Genomic DNA, 19,476 nt, shown 5'->3' on the forward strand with positions numbered 1-19,476 from the left:
CTCACAGTTTTCTGGTGCTGGTATCAGCCTCTCTTTCAAATAATTCCAAATCAGTGTGACCCCTTTGAAATATGAATGGAGGGGGATTAGCAGTAAAAGCCTAATTCAGTAATGGGTAGGAAAAGGTTAGCAGATAGTGATCTGACCAAGGGACTTGCTCTACCTGCCTGCGTTGAAAATTGAGTCAATACAGAAGTATTTACAACAATTAAATCCAGAGTGTGGCCAGACTTATGAGTAGAACCACTAACAATGTGATCACAGCCCAAACATGTCATTGTGGCATCAAAGTCACCAACGATCATCATATTGTCAGAAACAGATTTGGAATTAATAAGCATTTCAACAAATGGTAAACAAGTTGTAGCTAATTTGGTCATGTTAAATAAAACAGTCACCTTAAATCCCATATCTAGATGACTAGTCATTGCAGGCATCCTAAACTGAGCATGCTCAGTTTCCTCACTCTCTTGGCTCCATCTTCTTCCTTCAACTTGCATGCTGCTTCTTGTTCGTGTTAACAGGAGATGCAGGAGTGGAGGTGACCTACAAACCTAGATTTAAGAGCTCTTTCCTGTCAGAAAGCAGAAGAGAGGGAGGAGGTAGATGTTCAGCAGGAGGCGACCGGAAGGGGAGGGAAGCAAAGTGTAGTCACTGCATTCCAGGCTTCCTATCCCAGACAGCTGCCTACTGCAATGCTTTGATGCACGCCCTGAATTCTTTGCCCTCTGATCTATCCCATTCACGTAGTTTACATCACCCAGCAGTAGCTTGAAATGTGCAGTTCAAATCCCCAACAACAGCGCCTTACCAACTAGTGCAGTGAAGCAATGCATGCTACAACATACAAACTGCAACGCAGATGCCCTAACCCAAAAACTTAACTACAGCTCAGGGTGGCGCCGTTAGCTTTCTGTATTACCATTCAATTTAAAGCATGTACTTTAACACACATCTGCATTAACTTTGGTCATTAATGCGCACATTAAACACCACATTAATGGCCGGTGTTAATGCAGTTTAATGTAGCTACTGGGGGGGGGGCAATGTTTGTGGGCGAGGCGCTGCCTGGATGCCCCATCTTAAGATACCCATAAGAATCATCCGCGTCACGATTCGCTAGTGTCGGATTCCCCGACTTCCAACAAGTCAATGATAACCTGTTTCTTTTTCGCATCCCTCCCCAGACTCTCCCTTCTCAACAACAACCCAGGTAGGAACATTGCATAACTGTCAAAAGAGAATTATTTTAATTGGTATTCTTCCCCCTCCTCAAAATAAAATAATTGGAATCTTACAGCTCTCTTTATTTTCAAGTGCATTGAGCAACTTTGAGAACACTGGTTGGCTTCACCACAAAATGCTCATTATGAGGGGAGATTCCAGGCCATTGGGAACTCTCTAAATCACAAATTCCGCTAGGATAACGAAACTCTTAGGGGTAGATTTTAAAAGGAGCATGCCAATTTTATAACAGGCGTGCGCCGGTGCGCACGTTATAAAATTACGTGCGGCAACGCAATCAGGCCTTCCCAGCCTGAGAGGGAACTTTCCTATCCCTAACTCTACTCTTCCTTCCTCTTTCCACCCTGGCCCCTATCCTAACCCTGTCCCCATTTTTTTTTTTTTTTTACTTACTGCTCTGTCGGAGCAGAAGCAACTTCCGCGCGCCGGCAGCTGGCCGGCGTGCGCTTCCCCACTGTCCCGGTCGACCTCTGTCCTGCCCTGCCCAGACCACGTCCCCGAGCCTGCCCGTTTTTTGCGGCCCAGCACTTGTGCGCATATCGGGCCACACGTGCAAGTCCCGATTTTTATGCGTGCGGCCCTTTAAAAATGTGCCTGTTAGTGAGTATTCCTTTCTAACACGACATGTAGACATTTCTCTCTTAGGAAGATATTTTCTCATCTCGGCTTCCCCAAATATCATCTTGCTCTTTATGTCCACAGCCCGATACATAGCACCTCACAGAGAACACTCTGCTACCATCTACCATAGTTTCTTAGGAAATCCAAAATACAACCACACAAAAGACCCCCATGTATCCCTAGAGAGGAGGCATTCAGGTATCTCAACGTTTTATAAATAATGCAGAAGGAGCAAACCCTTTTCAGAGGACAGAATGCTCTAGAAGAGGGGCTGTCCGATATAGGGCCTGTGGGCCAGAGTCTGGCATGTCAGCCTCAATGGCAGATCAAGGTGCATGGCCAGAAAGAAGTGGGATATTGGCCCATGCAGGCCAGGTTGGAAGACCCAAATGTCAGGCCGTGACGTCAGCTTTGAAATCTGACTCAGTCTCCCATCTGCTAGCAGAAGAGCACATAACCCACTGGTCCCAAGTCCATCTGGCTACACGCTAGGAAATGATATAATTAATAGCACTGATGTTTTCTTGTCCTTGTAAAACGAGAGCACATCCCCATGTTTTTCTGCCAGTCTCCATGTTTGGATTTCATGACCTCCAATGTTCCCATCTCTTCGGTTAATATTCAACCTGCCTTTTGTAGTGATGGCATTCGTCAGCATGGGGTTGATGTGACATCTACCCCGGACTGCCTTTGGAAAGGTAGGGCTGAGAGGTGAAGGCACTGGCATGAGAAAGAGACAGGCAGAGAGGAACAGGGAGAGAAAAAGGCGAGACTTAGGAGGATGGAAACAGGGAAACGTAGAAAAGAAACGAATAGACAGGGAAAGGGATAAATGAGGGGAGAGGAAAGAGGACTTGGGGAAGAAACAATGAGCGAGGGAAGGGAGAGTTGGCATAAAACTGAGGGCGAGAGGAAATAAGAGGAGGAGAGGGTGGTAGGTGGAGTGAGAAGACACCCATCTTTCAGGGCTGTAATCCTTCCAATGAGTAAGTAAGAATGCTCTTTCCTCACTCTCTTGAGACAGAGCTATGCCTGGGAGGAGCTCTGTCATGGAGACTCTCTTTGCTGACCTGACCTGTCCTGTTTGCCTGGAGTACTTCACCGACCCGGTGACTCTTGGCTGTGGACACAACTTCTGCCGCTCTTGCATCTCCCGGTGCTGGGAGAGACCAGGCTCTTGTTTCTTCTGCCCCGTCTGCAGGCAGAACTGCCCGCGGAGGAGTCTAGAGGGGAACCGGCAGCTAGGAGAAGCGGTGCAGCGCCTCTGCACACAACCAGCACAGACGTGCCCAGGGTGCCAGTGCACCAACAGGCAACACGAGACCTTTAAGCTTTTTTGCCGGGAGGATGAAAGCATTCTCTGCATGGTGTGTAACAGATCTCAAGAGCACAGATCCCACAACATGATCTCCATAGAGGAGGCTGAGCAGGAATACAAGGTGAGTGTCAGTATCTTTATTATCACAGTGTGTCCCGGGGTCACAGATCTCACTCCCTGATCCCCATAGAGGAGGCTGTGCAGGAATACAAGATGAGTGTCAGTAACTTTATTATCACAGTGTGTCCAGGGGTCACAGATCTCACACTGTGATCCCCATAGAGGAGGCTGTGCAGGAATACAAGGCGAGTGTCAGTATCTTTATTATCACAGTGTGTCCCGGGGTCACAGATCTCACTTCCTGATCCCCATAGAGGAGGCTGTGCAGGAATACAAGATGAGTGTCAGTAACTTTATTATCACAGTGTGTCCCGGGGTCACAGATCTCACACTGTGATCCCCATAGAGGAGGCTGTGCAGGAATACAAGGTGAGTGTCAGTATCTTTATTATCACAGTGTGTCCCGGGGTCACAGATCTCACTTCCTGATCCCCATAGAGGAGGCAGTGCAGGAATACAAGGCGAGTGTCAGTATCTTTATTATCACAGTGTGTCCCGGGGTCACAGATCTCACACTGTGATCCCCATAGAGGAGGCAGTGCAGGAATACAAGGTGAGTGTCAGTATCTTTATTATCACAGTGTGTCCCAGGTTACAGATCTCACTCCCTGATCCCCATAGAGGAGGCTGTGCAGGAATACAAGGTGAGTGTCAGTATCTTTATTATCACAGTGTGTCCCGGGGTCACAGATCTCACACTGTGATCCCCATAGAGGAGGCAGTGCAGGAATACAAGGTGTCAGTATCTTTATTATCACAGTGTGTCCCGGGGTCACAGATCTCACTTCCTGATCCCCATAGAGGAGGCTGTGCAGGAATACAAGATGAGTGTCAGTAACTTTATTATCACAGTGTGTCCCAGGGTCACAGATCTCACTCCCTGATCCCCATAGAGGAGGCAGTGCAGGAATACAAGATGAGTGTCAGTAACTTTATTATCACAGTGTGTCCCAGGGTCACAGATCTCACTTCCTGATCCCCATAGAGGAGGCTGTGCAGGAATACAAGGTGAGTGTCAGTATCTTTATTATCACAGTGTGTCCAGGGGTCACAGATCTCACAGTGTGATCCCCATAGAGGAGGCTGTGCAGGAATACAAGGCGAGTGTCAGTATCTTTATTATCACAGTGTGTCCTGGGGTCACAGATCTCACTTCCTGATCCCCATAGAGGAGGCTGTGCAGGAATACAAGATGAGTGTCAGTAACTTTATTATCACAGTGTGTCCCAGGGTCACAGATCTCACACTGTGACCCCCATAGAGGAGGCAGTGCAGGAATACAAGGTGAGTGTCAGTATCTTTATTAGCACAGTGTGTCCCGGGGTCACAGATCTCACTCCCTGATCCCCATAGAGGAGGCTGTGCAGGAATACAAGGTGAGTGTCAGTATCTTTATTATCACAGTGTGTCCCGGGGTCACAGATCTCACACTGTGATCCCCATAGAGGAGGCTGTGCAGGAATACAAGGTGAGTGTCAGTATCTTTATTATCACAGTGTGTCCCGGGGTCACAGATCTCACACTGTGATCCCCATAGAGGAGGCTGTGCAGGAATACAAGATGAGTGTCAGTATCTTTATTATCACAGTGTGTCCCAGGTCACAGATCTCACTCCCTGATCCCCATAGAGGAGGCTGTGCAGGAATACAAGGTGAGTGTCAGTATCTTTATTATCACAGTGTGATCCCCATAGAGGAGGCTGTGCAGGAATACAAGGTGAGTATCAGTATCTTTATTATCACAGTGTGATCCCCATAGAGGAGGCTGTGCAGGAATACAAGGTGAGTGTCAGTATCTTTATTATCACAGTGTGTCCCAGGTCACAGATCTCACTCCCTGATCCCCATAGAGGAGGCTGTGCAGGAATACAAGGTGAGTGTCAGTATCTTTATTAGCACAGTGTGTCCCGGGGTCACAGATCTCACACCCTGATCCCCATAGAGGAGGCTGTGCAGGAATACAAGGTGAGTGTCAGTATCTTTATTATCACAGTGTGTCCCAGGGTCACAGATCTCATACCCTGATCCCCATAGAGGAGGCTGTGCAGGAATACAAGATGAGTGTCAGTATCTTTATTATCACAGTGTGTCCCGGGGTCACAGATCTCATACCCTGATCCCCATAGAGGAGGCTGTGCAGGAATACAAGATGAGTGTCAGTATCTTTATTATCACAGTGTGTCCCAGGGTCACAGATCTCATACCCTGATCCCCATAGAGGAGGCTGTGCAGGAATACAAGGTGAGTGTCAGTATCTTTATTATCACAGTGTGTCCCGGGGTCACAGATCTCATACCCTGATCCCCATAGAGGAGGCTGTGCAGGAATACAAGGTGAGTGTCAGTATCTTTATTATCACAGTGTGTCCCGGGGTCACAGATCTCACACCCTGATCCCCATAGAGGAGGCTGTGCAGGAATACAAGGTGAGTGTCAGTATCTTTATTAGCACAGTGTGTCCCGGGGTCACAGATCTCACACCCTGATCCCCATAGAGGAGGCTGTGCAGGAATACAAGGTGAGTGTCAGTATCTTTATTATCACAGTGTGTCCCAGGTCACAGATCTCACTCCCTGATCCCCATACAGGAGGCAGTGCAGGAATACAAGGTGAGTGTCAGTATCTTTATTATCACAGTGTGTCCCAGATCTCAGTGTGACCCCCATAGACGAAGCTGTGCAGGAATACAAGGTGAGTGTCAGTATCTTTGTTATCACAGTGTGTCCCAGGGTCACAGGTCTCACACTGTGACCCGCATAGAGGAGGCTGTGCAGGAATACAAGGTGAGTGTCAGTGTCTTTATTATCACAGTGTGTCCCGGGTTCACAGATCTCACAACCTGATCCCCATTGAGGAGACTGTGCAGGAATGCAAGGGATGTAGTCTTGATTTGAACCCTACATGAGATGGTGGGACCAGGACTTGTAGTTCTGATCTTCCTTAAGTGAAAGAAAAGAAGCAGGAACTACAAGTCCATACATGTAATGGGGCAAAACAAGGGTTAGATCAGCACCATCCAGAAAAAAGTAGTTCAGGCGTTCCCCAACCTGTCCCAGGACTCTCACAGTCAGTTGGGCTTTCAGGACATTCACAAGGAATATGTATGAGAGAGATTTGCATGCATTGGAGACTTAATACATGGAAATTTATCACATATATATATATATCCCTGGTAGATATCTAGTAACTGTTGCTATTCCTCTTACGTGACGGATGCAGTACTGTATAGAACCAGAGTGGCCCTGCTCAGCACCTCTTACAGTTAATCAAGGCAAATACATAGGGAAAAAGAGACTGCAGAAAATAGCTACAACCACTAAGGCTGCAAGCAGGATAAGCAGGGATTAAGTTTAAAAAAAAGCCTCAAGCTGGGGTTACCCTGAAGCCAAAACCCAGCTTGATGTGGGCGTCTCAGGACAGTTTTGGGAGGTCAGCAAGAGCAGTGCTGGTTTCATCCCTACTGCAATGTGGGACTTAGCTTCCCTGGAACTATAGGTCTCAGTGCTGAAACAGCAAGAAAACCAGCACCAGCTCCTCCTGTCCCTGTCTCTCATGACAGGGAGCCCATTACTCAGCTTACCCATAACCCCATGCTGCTGCACTGAAAGGCCAACATGATTGGCTGAACCCAGCATATGATGTCACACACCTGGAGGCCTTTGCAGCAGTCTTTGTGAAGTCACACATTGCCTGCTTTGCTGGAGTGTTTTATGTCACATACAATGAGCGCCTCCCTCTGCTGCTTTATAATGGCACACGCATGGACCCCTTCCTTGATTCTCCTTCTATGACCCAGGAAAAGCTCCAGAGACTGCTGGACCCCATGAGGCAGACCATAGAGGATCTCCAGCGCCTTCGCTGTGAGGAAGAACTGAAGAGCAGAGCGCTGAAGGTGGGTAAGCGTGACTCGCAGGTGGATGCATGTTTTTGTCAGCACAAGGATAATCGGAAATCCTTACACCAGGCAAACCTCAATTTATACTGACTCGATGACACTGGGCATGGGAGGGAGGGAGGGACTTGGGAGAATTCAAGACCATTTTTCAGCCCTGTCCTGTTAGAAAGACATTTTACTGCACTGAGCTGCTGCATATTGTCACAATCCTGTCATTGCTTCTTTAGGTACTCCTGTAGCTCCCTCAGTCCCCTAATCCTACTGCTCCTGTCCCTTTCTCAGGTTCTGACATTAAGATACGCAACACTGCTGCAGGTGCTCTTACCATTAGGGAGGTGTCAAGTAATTGTTACAGACAGCTGGTTGCTGCCTCACACGCCGCATCCTTTTAGGACTATAAATAACCCAGGACATTCCCATGCACGTTATCACCCTGGGCCTCGCGTCTACGCTTTGGGTCCAAGTGTGACCGCGGGGTGAGTCACATTATTCACATGTCTCTCAGTTCTAGCCCTAGCTCTGAGTCACTTTATCACCCAGTGTCTCAGGTCTGAGCCCTGTCACTCTCTCCCCCCCCCCCCCCCCCCAAAAAAAATAAATTATTCTTTACTAAAGTGTCTGTCCTCTGACCTTACAATACCTGCATAACTTAGTCACATGTAACCAAGCCAGCTCTGGCACCAGGTAATTAAGTAAATTACATTGCTCATTGTTGTGATTTGAAATCAGATACCCAGCACAAATTAGGGTTGATTCATAATTCCAAAACAGCAGAGGTGGACAAGTTGTAATCTATTCCAGATAAATAAGCAGCACCATTAATCATTTGCATATAGAAATGTTCATGCAGACACAATTTCAAAAGTGCTAGAAGGTGAAAGTGAAGGAGGTTACAAAAGGGCAGGGGGAGGGTTAGAGCCCAGAGCTGTGACATCTGGAAACTCCAAATCCTGATCCTGTACACCTCACTCTGTGAGCTTAGGTAGTCACTTAACCTTCTTTCACACTTCAACCACGTGACCTTCAAAAGTCACTTAACACCTCTGCGCTCCAATTCTGACTGGAAACTCTTTAGGAAGGCAGGGAAATCCTCAGCATCTAAAGTTAACTTTTCTACAGAGCTGCACACTTCACTGGCACTACGCCCCTGCTGCAGAAGGAAGATGGTGATCTCACTTCCACCAAGTGCCTTCACCTCGCCCGGGAAGCAGCAGTCTGCAAGCCTGGGCTCAGGCCCTGCTACAACTGACAGCTTGGACCAAGCCTTGCTGATGTTTTCCTCGGCTCACTGTCTCCACTTTACTCCTGAAGGCGCAAACCTAAAAGCATCATTGTTTTGGAAGCAACAGGGGCTGGTGGGGGAGGGTTTGGAGTTCGCATAGTCATTGGGGGTGATGGCTGTATTAGAGTGGGGTGTAGTGTTCTATATTATTTATGTGATTTTTTTTTTTTTTACTGTTTGATGTAAACCAACTTGAATTGGAAGGCAGTAAGCGTATAACAAGAATAATAGAACACTAAATGTGATGATTCTTATTAGTCTCTCTGTCTGCTCACTGCAGAATAAGGTGGAAAGTGAGAAAAGGAAGGTGACAGGGGAGTTTGCGCGGCTGCGTCAGCTCCTCGATGAGCAGGAAAAGATCCTCATCAGCAGGCTGGAGGCGGTGGACAAGAAAATCTCCAGGACCGAGAGCCGAACCGCAAGCCGCCTCTCCACCGAAACCTCCTTCCTGCGAAAACTGATCCGCGAGACTGAGGAGACGTGCCAGAAACCAGCAACCGACTTTCTGAAGGTGAGAGGCGCTGGCCAGGCTGGAAGAGAAATGCCAGTCTAGCCCCTGGGTTTTTTTTTTTTCTGGCAAAACTGTGTTGCCTCTGTAACTCTGATCCTGTTATTAAATAAAAAGTTAAAAAAAAAAAAAAAAAAAAAGCAAGCAAGGGGTAGGACCATGTTCCCTAGGACCCTTGTAGAATTTCTAAACTTTTACGAGTGGATTCCAGGCCCATCGACCTAGCCTGATTTAAGGTCAGAGCATCCGAGAGATGAATGAATTTTTCTTACTGCTAATGTAACACTTAAGACTCTGGGGAAATGTTAAGAGTAGAAACCAGAATGAAAAGACAACAAATACATAATAGATGGCCGGGCCCCTATAAATAGAAGAAAACCTAACGCAGGAACACGTCAGCTGCACAAGAGGGCAGTTATTCCAGCAGACTCCATGTAGGTTTAGCGCATGGTACGAGATTGTGGAAGACTATACATTAAAGAAAGCAACATCAATTTAACCTAAAAAGGGTGCACGTCCCAGCGATTTCTTTCTGGATCGTGGCCTAGCTTTTCCTAGAGACCCATGGGTGCAGAAGCTAGTTCCATAGAGCTCCTTTTGACTTGCAGCTTTTACAAGAAATTCAAAGCAAGCTGCCTTCCGTGCCCCTAGTAGTGGTGATTCTCTGCCAGGGGGTCTGACCTGGCCCCTGCTTTGTTTTCCCCACTGCAGCTGCAGGGCAGCACTGGTTACTTTACACACAGGGTGTAGGTGAATGGGAGAGTAGGGGACTGCAGGGTTACATGGACTTGTTTTAATCAACTACTTCTCTTTTTATTACTTCTAGAGTGTGAAGAGCACCATCAGGAGGTAGGTACTGGATTACTTTAAAACAAAAAAAAAACTTTGTGACCACTGCGTCTGCATTCAAGGGAACAGGTGCCATGAATGGAGAAATTAGTTACCCAATAATTTCAATTTCCTTATTGTGTAGACAGAGGGACTTAGGACCAATGGTTTATGCTCCCCTGCCAGCAGATGGAAACAGAAGCAGAGTTCAAAGCTGACATCACCGTACATACACCCCTGCCGTGACCTCAGCGCTCCAGTATTCTCTTCAAAAGCCACTGTGGACATATTAATAAAAGAATGATTAAAAACAGATAACCATAACTGTACTCAACCAAATACTGAACCCCAGTTAAGATTATAGATGCCCTGATCTAGGGACTGGATGACGGCTTACCTGTAACCTCTTGGAATCGATATCCACTCCATGGGCGAATCCTTGGCACCGTTCTTGGGCAGCTGTAACGGGACGCCGAGTCCATCTGTCTACACTAAGGAAAACAAAATTATCAGGTAAGTAATTTCTCCATTTCCTAGCGTGTAGCCAGATGGACTCAGGACCAATGGGATACAAAAGCTACTCCCGGTCAGCGCGAGAGGCTGCCCGCAGTCCGGTTAACACCGCTCTAGCAAAGGCTGCGTCCTCTCGGGCCTGAACATCAAGGTGATAGAACCTGGAGAAAACGTGCAAGGAGGACCATGTTGCTGCTTGGCCAATGTCGACGAGAGACAGAAGTCTAGCTTCCGGCCCATGAGATTGCCTGAACCGTAGTAGAATGAGCTTTAACCTGAAAGGGTAATGGCTTTCCTGCCTCCACCTAGGCTCCTGTGACCACCTACTTAATCTAGCGAGCTATGGTAGCCCAGAAAGCTGGTTCACCATGCTTCCTTCCACAGTGAAGGACAAACAGGCAGTCCATCTTTCGGACTGGTTCTGAAACTTCAAGTTAACGCAACAAAACCCTACTGGCATTCAAATGGTGGAGGAAGCGGTATTCTTCCGTGTCCTTCTGCCTATCCAGGGATGGCAACGAAATCGACTGATTTCAATGAAACTCTGAGACTACTTTAGGCAAGAAGGATGGAATGGTACGAAGATATAATGCTCCTGGAGTCATCCAGAGTAACAGATCCCAACATGACAATGCCTGTAGTTCATAGATGCTACATGCCAAGCATATAGCCACCAGGAACATCATTTTCAGGGTTAACAAGCACAAGGAAAGACTGTGCAGTGGCCAAAAGGAAGGCCCTGCCAAAAACTCCAAAACTAGGCCTTAAATACTCTCCAGACCCACACATACGCTAGGGCCGTAGAGAACTGCTGAGCAAGACAGAACTGAGTCGGATCTTCGTGAAGGACCAGTCCCTACTGTAGCAGGTCCCAGTGCAGTGGGAGGCACAGGGGGTCTCCACCAGGAGTCTCCACATACCATGGACACCTGGGCCAATCTGGAACTACTAGGAGGACTAATCCCATGTGGTGCTCAATTCTGCAAATGACCCTGCCAGCAGGGGCCTCAGAGGGAAGGTTTATAGCTACTCCTCTTCTGGCCAAGTCTGAATGAGTGTATCGAGCCCCAGGGACCACTGATCTCTTCCATGACTGAAGAATCGGGGAACCTTCGCATTGTGAGATGTGGGCAGCAGGTCGATGGACGGGAGACCCAGCGATCCACCACTAGCTGAAAGGCTTTGGCTGACCACGCCCACTCTCCTGGATCCAGACTCTCCCTGCTTAGAAAGTCTGCTCCAAGGTTGTCTTTTCCTGCGATGTGGGAGGCTAAGATCATCTGTAGATGCATATCTACCCATTCCATAAGGAGATCTATCTCCTGTGACACTTGCTGGCTTTGAGTTCCACCGTGGCAGTTGATGTAGACTATCATTGTTGTGTTGTCCGACATTACACGGACCACTTGAAGCTGGAGTTAGGTGGCTGAATTGTAGACAAACCAATCTGATGGCCCAGGCTTCCAGGTGGTTTATGTTCCAGAGTGCTTCTTCCTTGGCCCAACACGCCTGGGCCATCAGCTCCTGACAGTGAGCTCTCCAGCCCCGGAGGCTTGCGTCTGTCGTGAGGACCAACGATACACCCCTGCCCAGATGAGCTGCCTGCAGCCACCACTGGAGCCGAAAGCATACCTTCCAGCGGTAGTGAAGGCGAGTCGAATAGTCTTGAGACAGTGAGTTCCAACGTAATAGCAGGGAGCATTGAAGTGGTTGCATGTATGCCCTTGCCCATGGCATTACTTTCAGGGTTGACGCCAAACTGAGCACTTGAAGATATGCCCAACGGGGTGGAGCTATCATGTTCATGAACAGACACACTTGGGACATCAACTTCCTTATCCGCGTGGTGGGGAGGAAGACCTTGCTTTTCCTGTTTGGTGTTGAACTGGACTCCCAAATATTCCAAGGATTGGGAGGGTTTGAGACTGCTTTTGTCCAGGTTTATGACCCGAGTTCCTGAAGTAGGGAGGTCACCCTGTTGGTCATCCGGAGACACTCCTCCACAGACTTTGCCCGGATCAACCAGTCGTCCAAGAACAGGTGCACAGGATTCCCTCTTTTCTCAATGCTGCTACTACGACCACCATAATCTTGGAAAATGTTCTGGGGGCGGGGACCAGGCCAAAGGGCAGTGCCCGGAACTGATAATGACGGCCCAGTACTGCAAAGCATAGGAAATGATGTTTTTGTCGGATTGGAATATGTAGATAGGCCTTAGATAGATCCAGGGAGGTTAAGAATTCTCCCGGGTGTTCGGCTATTATCACAGAGCACAGGGTTTCCATGCGGAAATGAATCACTCGTAGATGTCTGTTGATGCACTTGAGGTCCAGGATGGGTCGAAAGGAACCTTCCTTCTTGGGTACGATGGAATATTGCCCTGTATTTTCCTGAGACGCAGGTACTGGGATTATAGCTCTCATCCTGAGGAGCCTTAACAGGGTAGACTCCACTGCCTGCTTCTTGTGCTGGGAGTGGCAAGGAGATGATATGAATATGTCTTGAGTGCTGCAAAATTCCAGTGCATATCCTTCTTGTATGACCTCCAGTACCCATTTGTCCGAAGTGATCTAGACCCACCATTGGTAAGGGGTTAACTGTCCCTCTTCTATCTCCTAATTCCGAGGGTGCATTGGCAAAACTTCATTGGGGGTTCAGGACGAACCTGACCCTCTTGGGCTGTTGGATCCAAAAGGACAGAGACCTCTAAAATGTCAAGTTTCTGTAGGGCAGAAAGCGTTGGGAGCCCCTGGATCGACCCCTTATGGGCGAGGGGCGCTGTAACTGCTCTTATCTTCTGGAAGCTGGGGCACTGGAGATTCACCCCATTTACTGGCCAGCTTTTCCAATTCACTTCCAAAGAGGAGTGATCCCTTAAAGGGCATCTTTGTGAGGTATGCTTTAGAGGTTGCGTCTGCTGACCAATTCTGCAGCCATAGCTGTCTTCTGGCCACCATCAATGAGGCTACTCCTCTGGCCGAGCTATGGCCTAGGTCAGAGCTCGTATCAGCTAAAAAGGCGGTGGCTGGTACCATAACTGCTCTGGAATTCGCCTCCAAGTCAGTCATCCACCTCCCGAAAGAGAAGCAGGCACGAACGAGCTACTAGGGCACAACAAGTAGCAATGTGTAAGGTCATTGCAATTGCATCAAAGGCCTGTTTAAGGATGGGCTCCATTCATCTATCATGGGCATTCAAGGCCGCTCCTCCCTCCACTGGGATAGTTGTTTGCTTGGAGAAAGCACAGACCAGTGCATCCACTTTAGGAAAACGCAGACATTCTCTCACTGCGGATCCAGTGGGTATAGAGCTTCTAACGCTCGACCACCTTTAAAACTTGCTTCAGGAGCTTCCCATTCCAGGTCAATCAACTCCTGGATGGCATCCAGCATTGGAAAGTAGCAAGAGGCTTTCCGTAGGGAAATCAGAATGGGATTCTTCTTTGGTTCCATCATAGAGTTCGCCCCAAGAACTCCCAGCATCTTCAGGGTCTGGGAAACCAGGGCTGGCAATTCATCTCTATGGAAAAACCGTAACATGGTCCGATAATGTTCTAAACCCGGGAGAATTTCCCCATCTCCAAGGAATCTGGATCCTCTTCTTCGTCCATGCAGCTCGGGTCCCTGCCAGGGATACCCTTGGTGAGGTAAGGCATGTCTCGAGGTCTGCTAATAGGACTGGGAGAGGGAAGGCTTACCGGGTGAGGTTCCGTCCAGACAGGGGAGGTAGCAGACTGTGCCTGTACAAAGGCTTGAAGGCCTTGAAAAAATTCCACCCAAGAGAAGGCAGCCGCGTCCATGCCTAGCCTAGGAAGTACTGGTGTAGGTGCCACTGGATTTCCCTCTCCCATGGATGACACAGTCCTGGTATTATTCAGATCCAGGGTACTTCTGGTTAAGGCTGTGGCTGACCCATCCTCTGAATGGGAGAAACCGGGCTTAGCAAGTCCGGGGAGGCCAACTCTCCCTGGGCTTTCACACACTAAGAATCTAGGTCAGACTGTGTAGCCCTAATATGACAAGCAGCGCAGAGAAAGGCACTTGTGTTTCTTTGCTGTCTGAGCCATTAGCGACTGTAACTGCGTGTTCAGTCGGCTCGAGCTTAAAATGTGTGTGCATAGATTTCGGGTGCCTAAGCAGGCTGCGGCGAAGCGCATGCATAGCCTGTGCACCAGGCTTTACTTAGATACTGCATCTAGAAAGTACACAAAATTTTTTTTTTTTAATTTTATTTTTATTGAATTTTCAACAATTATTAACATCAAAACAATGTTCTCGGTAAAATACAGAGGAAAAAAAAAACAAACTACTAATATTATATCATTCAAAAGAAAAAAAAAAAATACATCTCTGAATATCAAAAGATGGGGAGAGGACAAGATTATAAAGAAGCAGATATTTTTAAGAAAATACAGATATAATTAAGATAGGCTAATATAGAAATGACAGTGGGATTATGCGTATCTCCCCTGGAGAAACATTAGGAGTGTGAATTTAGATACTCTCGGAGATATATTGGTTCCACAAAAACATATTTAGTGTTTTGAAAAACGATTGAATTTTGCTCCCCTTGTTCCCACCTCATTTCTCATGCTCAAGAACTTTTTTCTTCTCTCCTGGGTTGGTTTCACTATATCAGGGAAAACACATACTACCTGACCATAGAATTTGTTGAGATAAGTTTCGAAAGTAAAGTGTAAGTACAGAGTCTCTTTCTGATATAAAGGTGAAAGTTACCAGGAGAGTTGCCCTTGACTTAATTGACATTTCCAATGATTTTTCCAGGAATTCTGTTAAGTTTAAAGGTAAAGAATCTTCTTCTTTTTAATGTACCCCACTTTCCTTAGAATCTCTCGATAATGGAATATAATAAATCTTGGATATAGTTGGAATAGCAGATTCTGGAAATTTCAGAACATTAATCAAATAACTTTTCAACAATTCTTTGGGTGGTAACATCCGTGACTTAGGAAAGTTCAAAAATCTTAAATTAGGTCTCCTCGCCCCATTTTCCAATGCTTCCATTTTACTTGTGAGTAGAGATTCCGATTTAATTAAATTATCCTGAACTTCCTTAACACCCGTCAATTCTTTCTCCATCTCTTTCATGGCTATTTCCACAGTTGTTATTTTATTTTCAAGACATTGGGTTTTATTAATGTTTTCCTTTAATAAGATCGTTAAGGAATTAATAATTTCCTTAATTAGCAACAATTTCCATATCTCTTGCAAAGTTATTTTTTCTGGTGTTGTAGTCATACAAATCTTGCTAGTATCCAAATCTTTTACTCCTACCTCCAGGAGTTCTCTCCCGCCTGCGTCTGGATTCTGCCCCCTCTGCACCTCAGCCCATGGAGCCCTGCATCAGGCTCTCCGAATCGCTCAGCGTTCCGCTGTCGATTCTCTGGACGGCCATGGTCAGTGGGGTAGCTGGAACAGCTGGTCTTTCCAGTAAATCCTCCGTTCTCATCCAGGGTCCAGGAGGGCAGGCTTGGAGTTCTAGGCGCTCCGGGGCTGAGGGATGTTTCCTCAGCCTGGGCAATCGGCGTCTGCTTCTCGGTTATGCCAGCGGCCCCTCCATCCGGTCTCAGAACAGCGGGTCTCGCAAAAGTTTCCTCAATCCGCGTTTGCCTTCCATCAGATATCTCACGAACCCGAGCTTTTCTTTTAGTGTGAGGCATCCTTTCATAAATGAAATTTCCAAAGAAATTGAACTAGGAAAGCTCGAGACAAGTCTTAACGCGGAGCTGAGGAGTTGCGTGAGCTTATGCGGCAGCCATCTTGCCCCCCACACGCACAATGTTCTGCGCACAGCGCGTGCAGAGCAGACACGCACTGCAGGTACCGTAGAGGTGGACAATACAGGATGCACAAAAATTCACACAAGATGGCGCCATCGCGGCTTACCACACAAAGTGCCAACCAAGCCTAAAAGCGGGGCCTAGCCCGCTGGGGGGGGTGGTGCTCAACCTGCTCAGAAGCCCACTTCCCCTCACCCCAACGGGATCGGAATAGATGTCAGTACGGAGCACCGAGCAAGGAGACCGGAGGTAGACTTACTGAAACCCCTCTCTGAATCAGGAGGAAATTTTATTTATTTTTTTTTTTAAATACCTGGGCTCAGCGCTTACCAGCTGGGTACAGAGACTGTCTCCAGCAGCGGGGGAAGAGGGCTTTGGCCATCACCACCACGCTCTGCTTCCTGCATGTGCTTCCTTTTAACTGCTTAAGCAGCAAAGTCCATGCCGGGAACCGGCTACCGGACCAAGGCACACCGCTGAGGGATCTCAGAAATCTCCTCAGGAATTCTCACCTAGGGGGAGGGACCTTTAGGTATCACCACAGGAGAGTGGGGCTCAATCTTTTCTCCAATTAAAAAGTAGAATTTCTTCTTTCCAAAGGTACAGCGATCCCCATAGGGAAAGCATGTCCACAACTGCTGGAGACTGAGAAATACTGAAGGGCCAAGGTCACTGCAGGGGTGTATCTAGGGTGACATCAGCTTTGAAACCTGACACCGTCTCCATCTGCTGGCAGGGGAGCATAAACCATTGGTACGGAGTCCATCTGGCTACACACTAGGAAACCAGTCGCTTTCTCAGTAGGTTCGCCAATGCCAGGGTTCAGATTCTAACCGTGGCCCAAGCCGCCAATTTGAACTTTCCCTTATATCCCAATATACCACCAGGTATTATTCCTCAACTCAAGATCCTTTTATGAGGGTCAAATAAATTTCTAAAAAACTTCATATGGTTCTTTTCCATGCATCTTCAATATGGTGTTAAATATCCCGACAAAGAATTCTTCGTTTCACCTTCAAGGGAAATTCTCTTCAAATCAACAGTGCATTCCGTATCTAATATATCCACATCACTTGAAGGACTCACAAAACTCTGTTAAATGCCAAATTGAACGCTATATGCTAATAGCAATCCTTCTCCCGGTCAGCGATATTTTAAAGTTTCCACGTCTTGCCTGCCTGCTTCTCCTGGATACCCTCCATACTCCACCGTCAACGGCTGTACGAAGAATTCTTTGTTGGGATATTTAACACCATATTGAAGATACATGGAAAAGAACCATATGAAGTTTTTGAGAAATTTATTTGACCCTCATAAAAGGATCTTGAGTTGAGGAATAATACCTTGTGGTATATTGGGATAAGGGAAGTTTGTCTTGTAATCATTAAGGTATCACCAGAATGGTTAACTCTAAACCTGCTTAGACAGGCTTTAGAGCAAGTGTTTTAAGTGTGTGTTGGGTGTGTACTAGTATGAGTGAGTATGAATGTTGGATTTTAAAGGTTTTTATGATGGCTTCAACGATAAGGACAATTCAAATCTATTCATATACAAGTTAAATGGTGAAATCCTGTAGCAAATTTATGTAATAAGGTTTTGAAGATATGAATTGCTTATAAAGGATTTTGTAATATTGTGTACATTTATTAAAGAATAATTAAATTCTCTCCTTTTTGACTTTATATCTAGTATATGTGAGAGATATATTGGTATTCCTTAATAGTATATCCATTCATATCTGCACCACCAACTGTTAAAAATATATCTTCAAAAGGGATTTATTTCAGTGGAACCAAGGCTAGGTAGAAATTTTGGTGGAAGACATGGAGAATGGCGCCTATCGCCATCAGGCCTGACTCTGGATATTACAGAAGAGTTTTCACTTTCTTCTAAGGTGTGAAACCGTGAAGCTTCCGAAGTTAAACGTGCCCGGTCCGGCCGGCCGAAGCAAAGCTCTCATCCAGGTCCCACCCCAGGACAGCGGGCAGTCCTTTCCGACTGATCTGCTAAAGGAAATCCGTCAACACTTCAAAGGTAAAACCAAATGGCCTCCGTCACGTTGATTCAGGCTTGGGATCAGATGCAGGCCCAGGGATTATCAAAACATTCTCACCCAGAGGCTGAGTTATGGTTCTTCTAACATTTCTTGCTTTTTGTTCCTACCTCCCACTCCAGAGGACGTGACTCTGGATGAAAACACAGCCAACCCTTACCTTATCGTATATGATGATGGGAAGAAGGTGAAGCGATGCGACACCAAGCAGGAGGATCTGCCAGACAATCCCGAGAGATTCGATACGGACCCCTGTGTTCTGGGCTGCGAGGGCTTCACTTCAGGGAGGCATTATTGGGAGGTGGAAGTGGAGCATGGCAGGTACTGGGCTGTAGGGGCCGCCAATGCTTCTGTGAGGAGAAAGGGGGGCATTCGGGCTACCCCAGAGGAGGGCATCTGGACAGTGGGCTTGTACTGGAGCCAATACAGGGCCCTCACCTCCTGCGTGACCCACCTCTCCCTGAGCCAGGGGCTCCGGAAAGTAGGGCTCTTCCTGGATTATGAATTGGGGCAGATTTCATTCTTCAACGCCGAGTGCATGGAGCACGTCTACACTTTCCACCACAGGTTCACCGAGAAAGTCTTTCCACTGATATGGGTGTGGTCCACGGAAACTCGTATCAAACTGAACCCCTGAAACATGAGTACCGAATGGTAGAGCATAAACTGATCTTATTGCACTGCCACACTACCTGCTCTGCTGCTGGAATATTTATTTGCATAATGTATATGGCTCTGGGCACTGCCTGGAAGAGTGACTTATAAGCTGAAATAAAATATAGTTCTTGAAACAAGCAAAATGAAATATATTTACAACCGTGACAGGCTGCAAAATCCTAGCTCACCTGCTGAAGAACGGCACATGACCCCAGGTCATCAGGCACGAGCTAAGCCAATGTATCTATGGCGTTGTAGTTCTGATTTCCCAAGAATGGTAGAAAATTACAAGTCCTGCCTCAGCCTGTGCCTGATGAGCTGGAGGCCTTTTGATCTCCCTCCATAGGAGAGGAATGGATTTCAGAGCGATGCTGCTTGGGGTGTAATGGCTAGTTTGTGTCCTTCACGTCTAGGGCCAGCTTTGCTACTTGAAGTGTCCCTAGCTGCAGCAGGAGCATGGTGAAGGGAAAGACTCTCGCACCATGGCTTGAAGAAGGGGGGGGGGGGGGGGGGAAGAGAAGAGAGAGGGAAGTCTTCTAGCAAAATCAAGAAAGCAGGAGCTGCTAGAGTCTCTCTCCATGCTCGCAAACCATGTTAACTAGATGAGAACAGGCCCAGATTTCCCACTGCCCTGACAG

The 19,476-nt window shown here is 47.2% G+C and overlaps 1 protein-coding gene across 1 annotated transcript; it reads left to right on the plus strand.

The window, feature by feature from the left end:
* Positions 1–2,543: 2,543 nt before the first annotated feature.
* On the plus strand, positions 2,544–19,022 carry LOC115080566 (E3 ubiquitin-protein ligase TRIM39-like). Its single transcript, XM_029584795.1, has 6 exons — positions 2,544–3,305; positions 7,099–7,194; positions 8,760–8,990; positions 9,814–9,836; positions 18,023–18,162; positions 18,304–19,022. Exons 1-6 carry the CDS (start codon positions 2,895–2,897, stop codon positions 18,816–18,818), a joined length of 1,416 nt encoding a protein of 471 aa, XP_029440655.1. The 5' UTR covers positions 2,544–2,894; the 3' UTR covers positions 18,819–19,022.
* Positions 19,023–19,476: the final 454 nt, after the last annotated feature.

The sequence above is a fragment of the Rhinatrema bivittatum genome, chromosome 19 (assembly GCF_901001135.1).
Source record: "Rhinatrema bivittatum chromosome 19, aRhiBiv1.1, whole genome shotgun sequence".
In the NCBI taxonomy this organism is placed as follows: Eukaryota; Metazoa; Chordata; class Amphibia; order Gymnophiona; family Rhinatrematidae; genus Rhinatrema; species Rhinatrema bivittatum.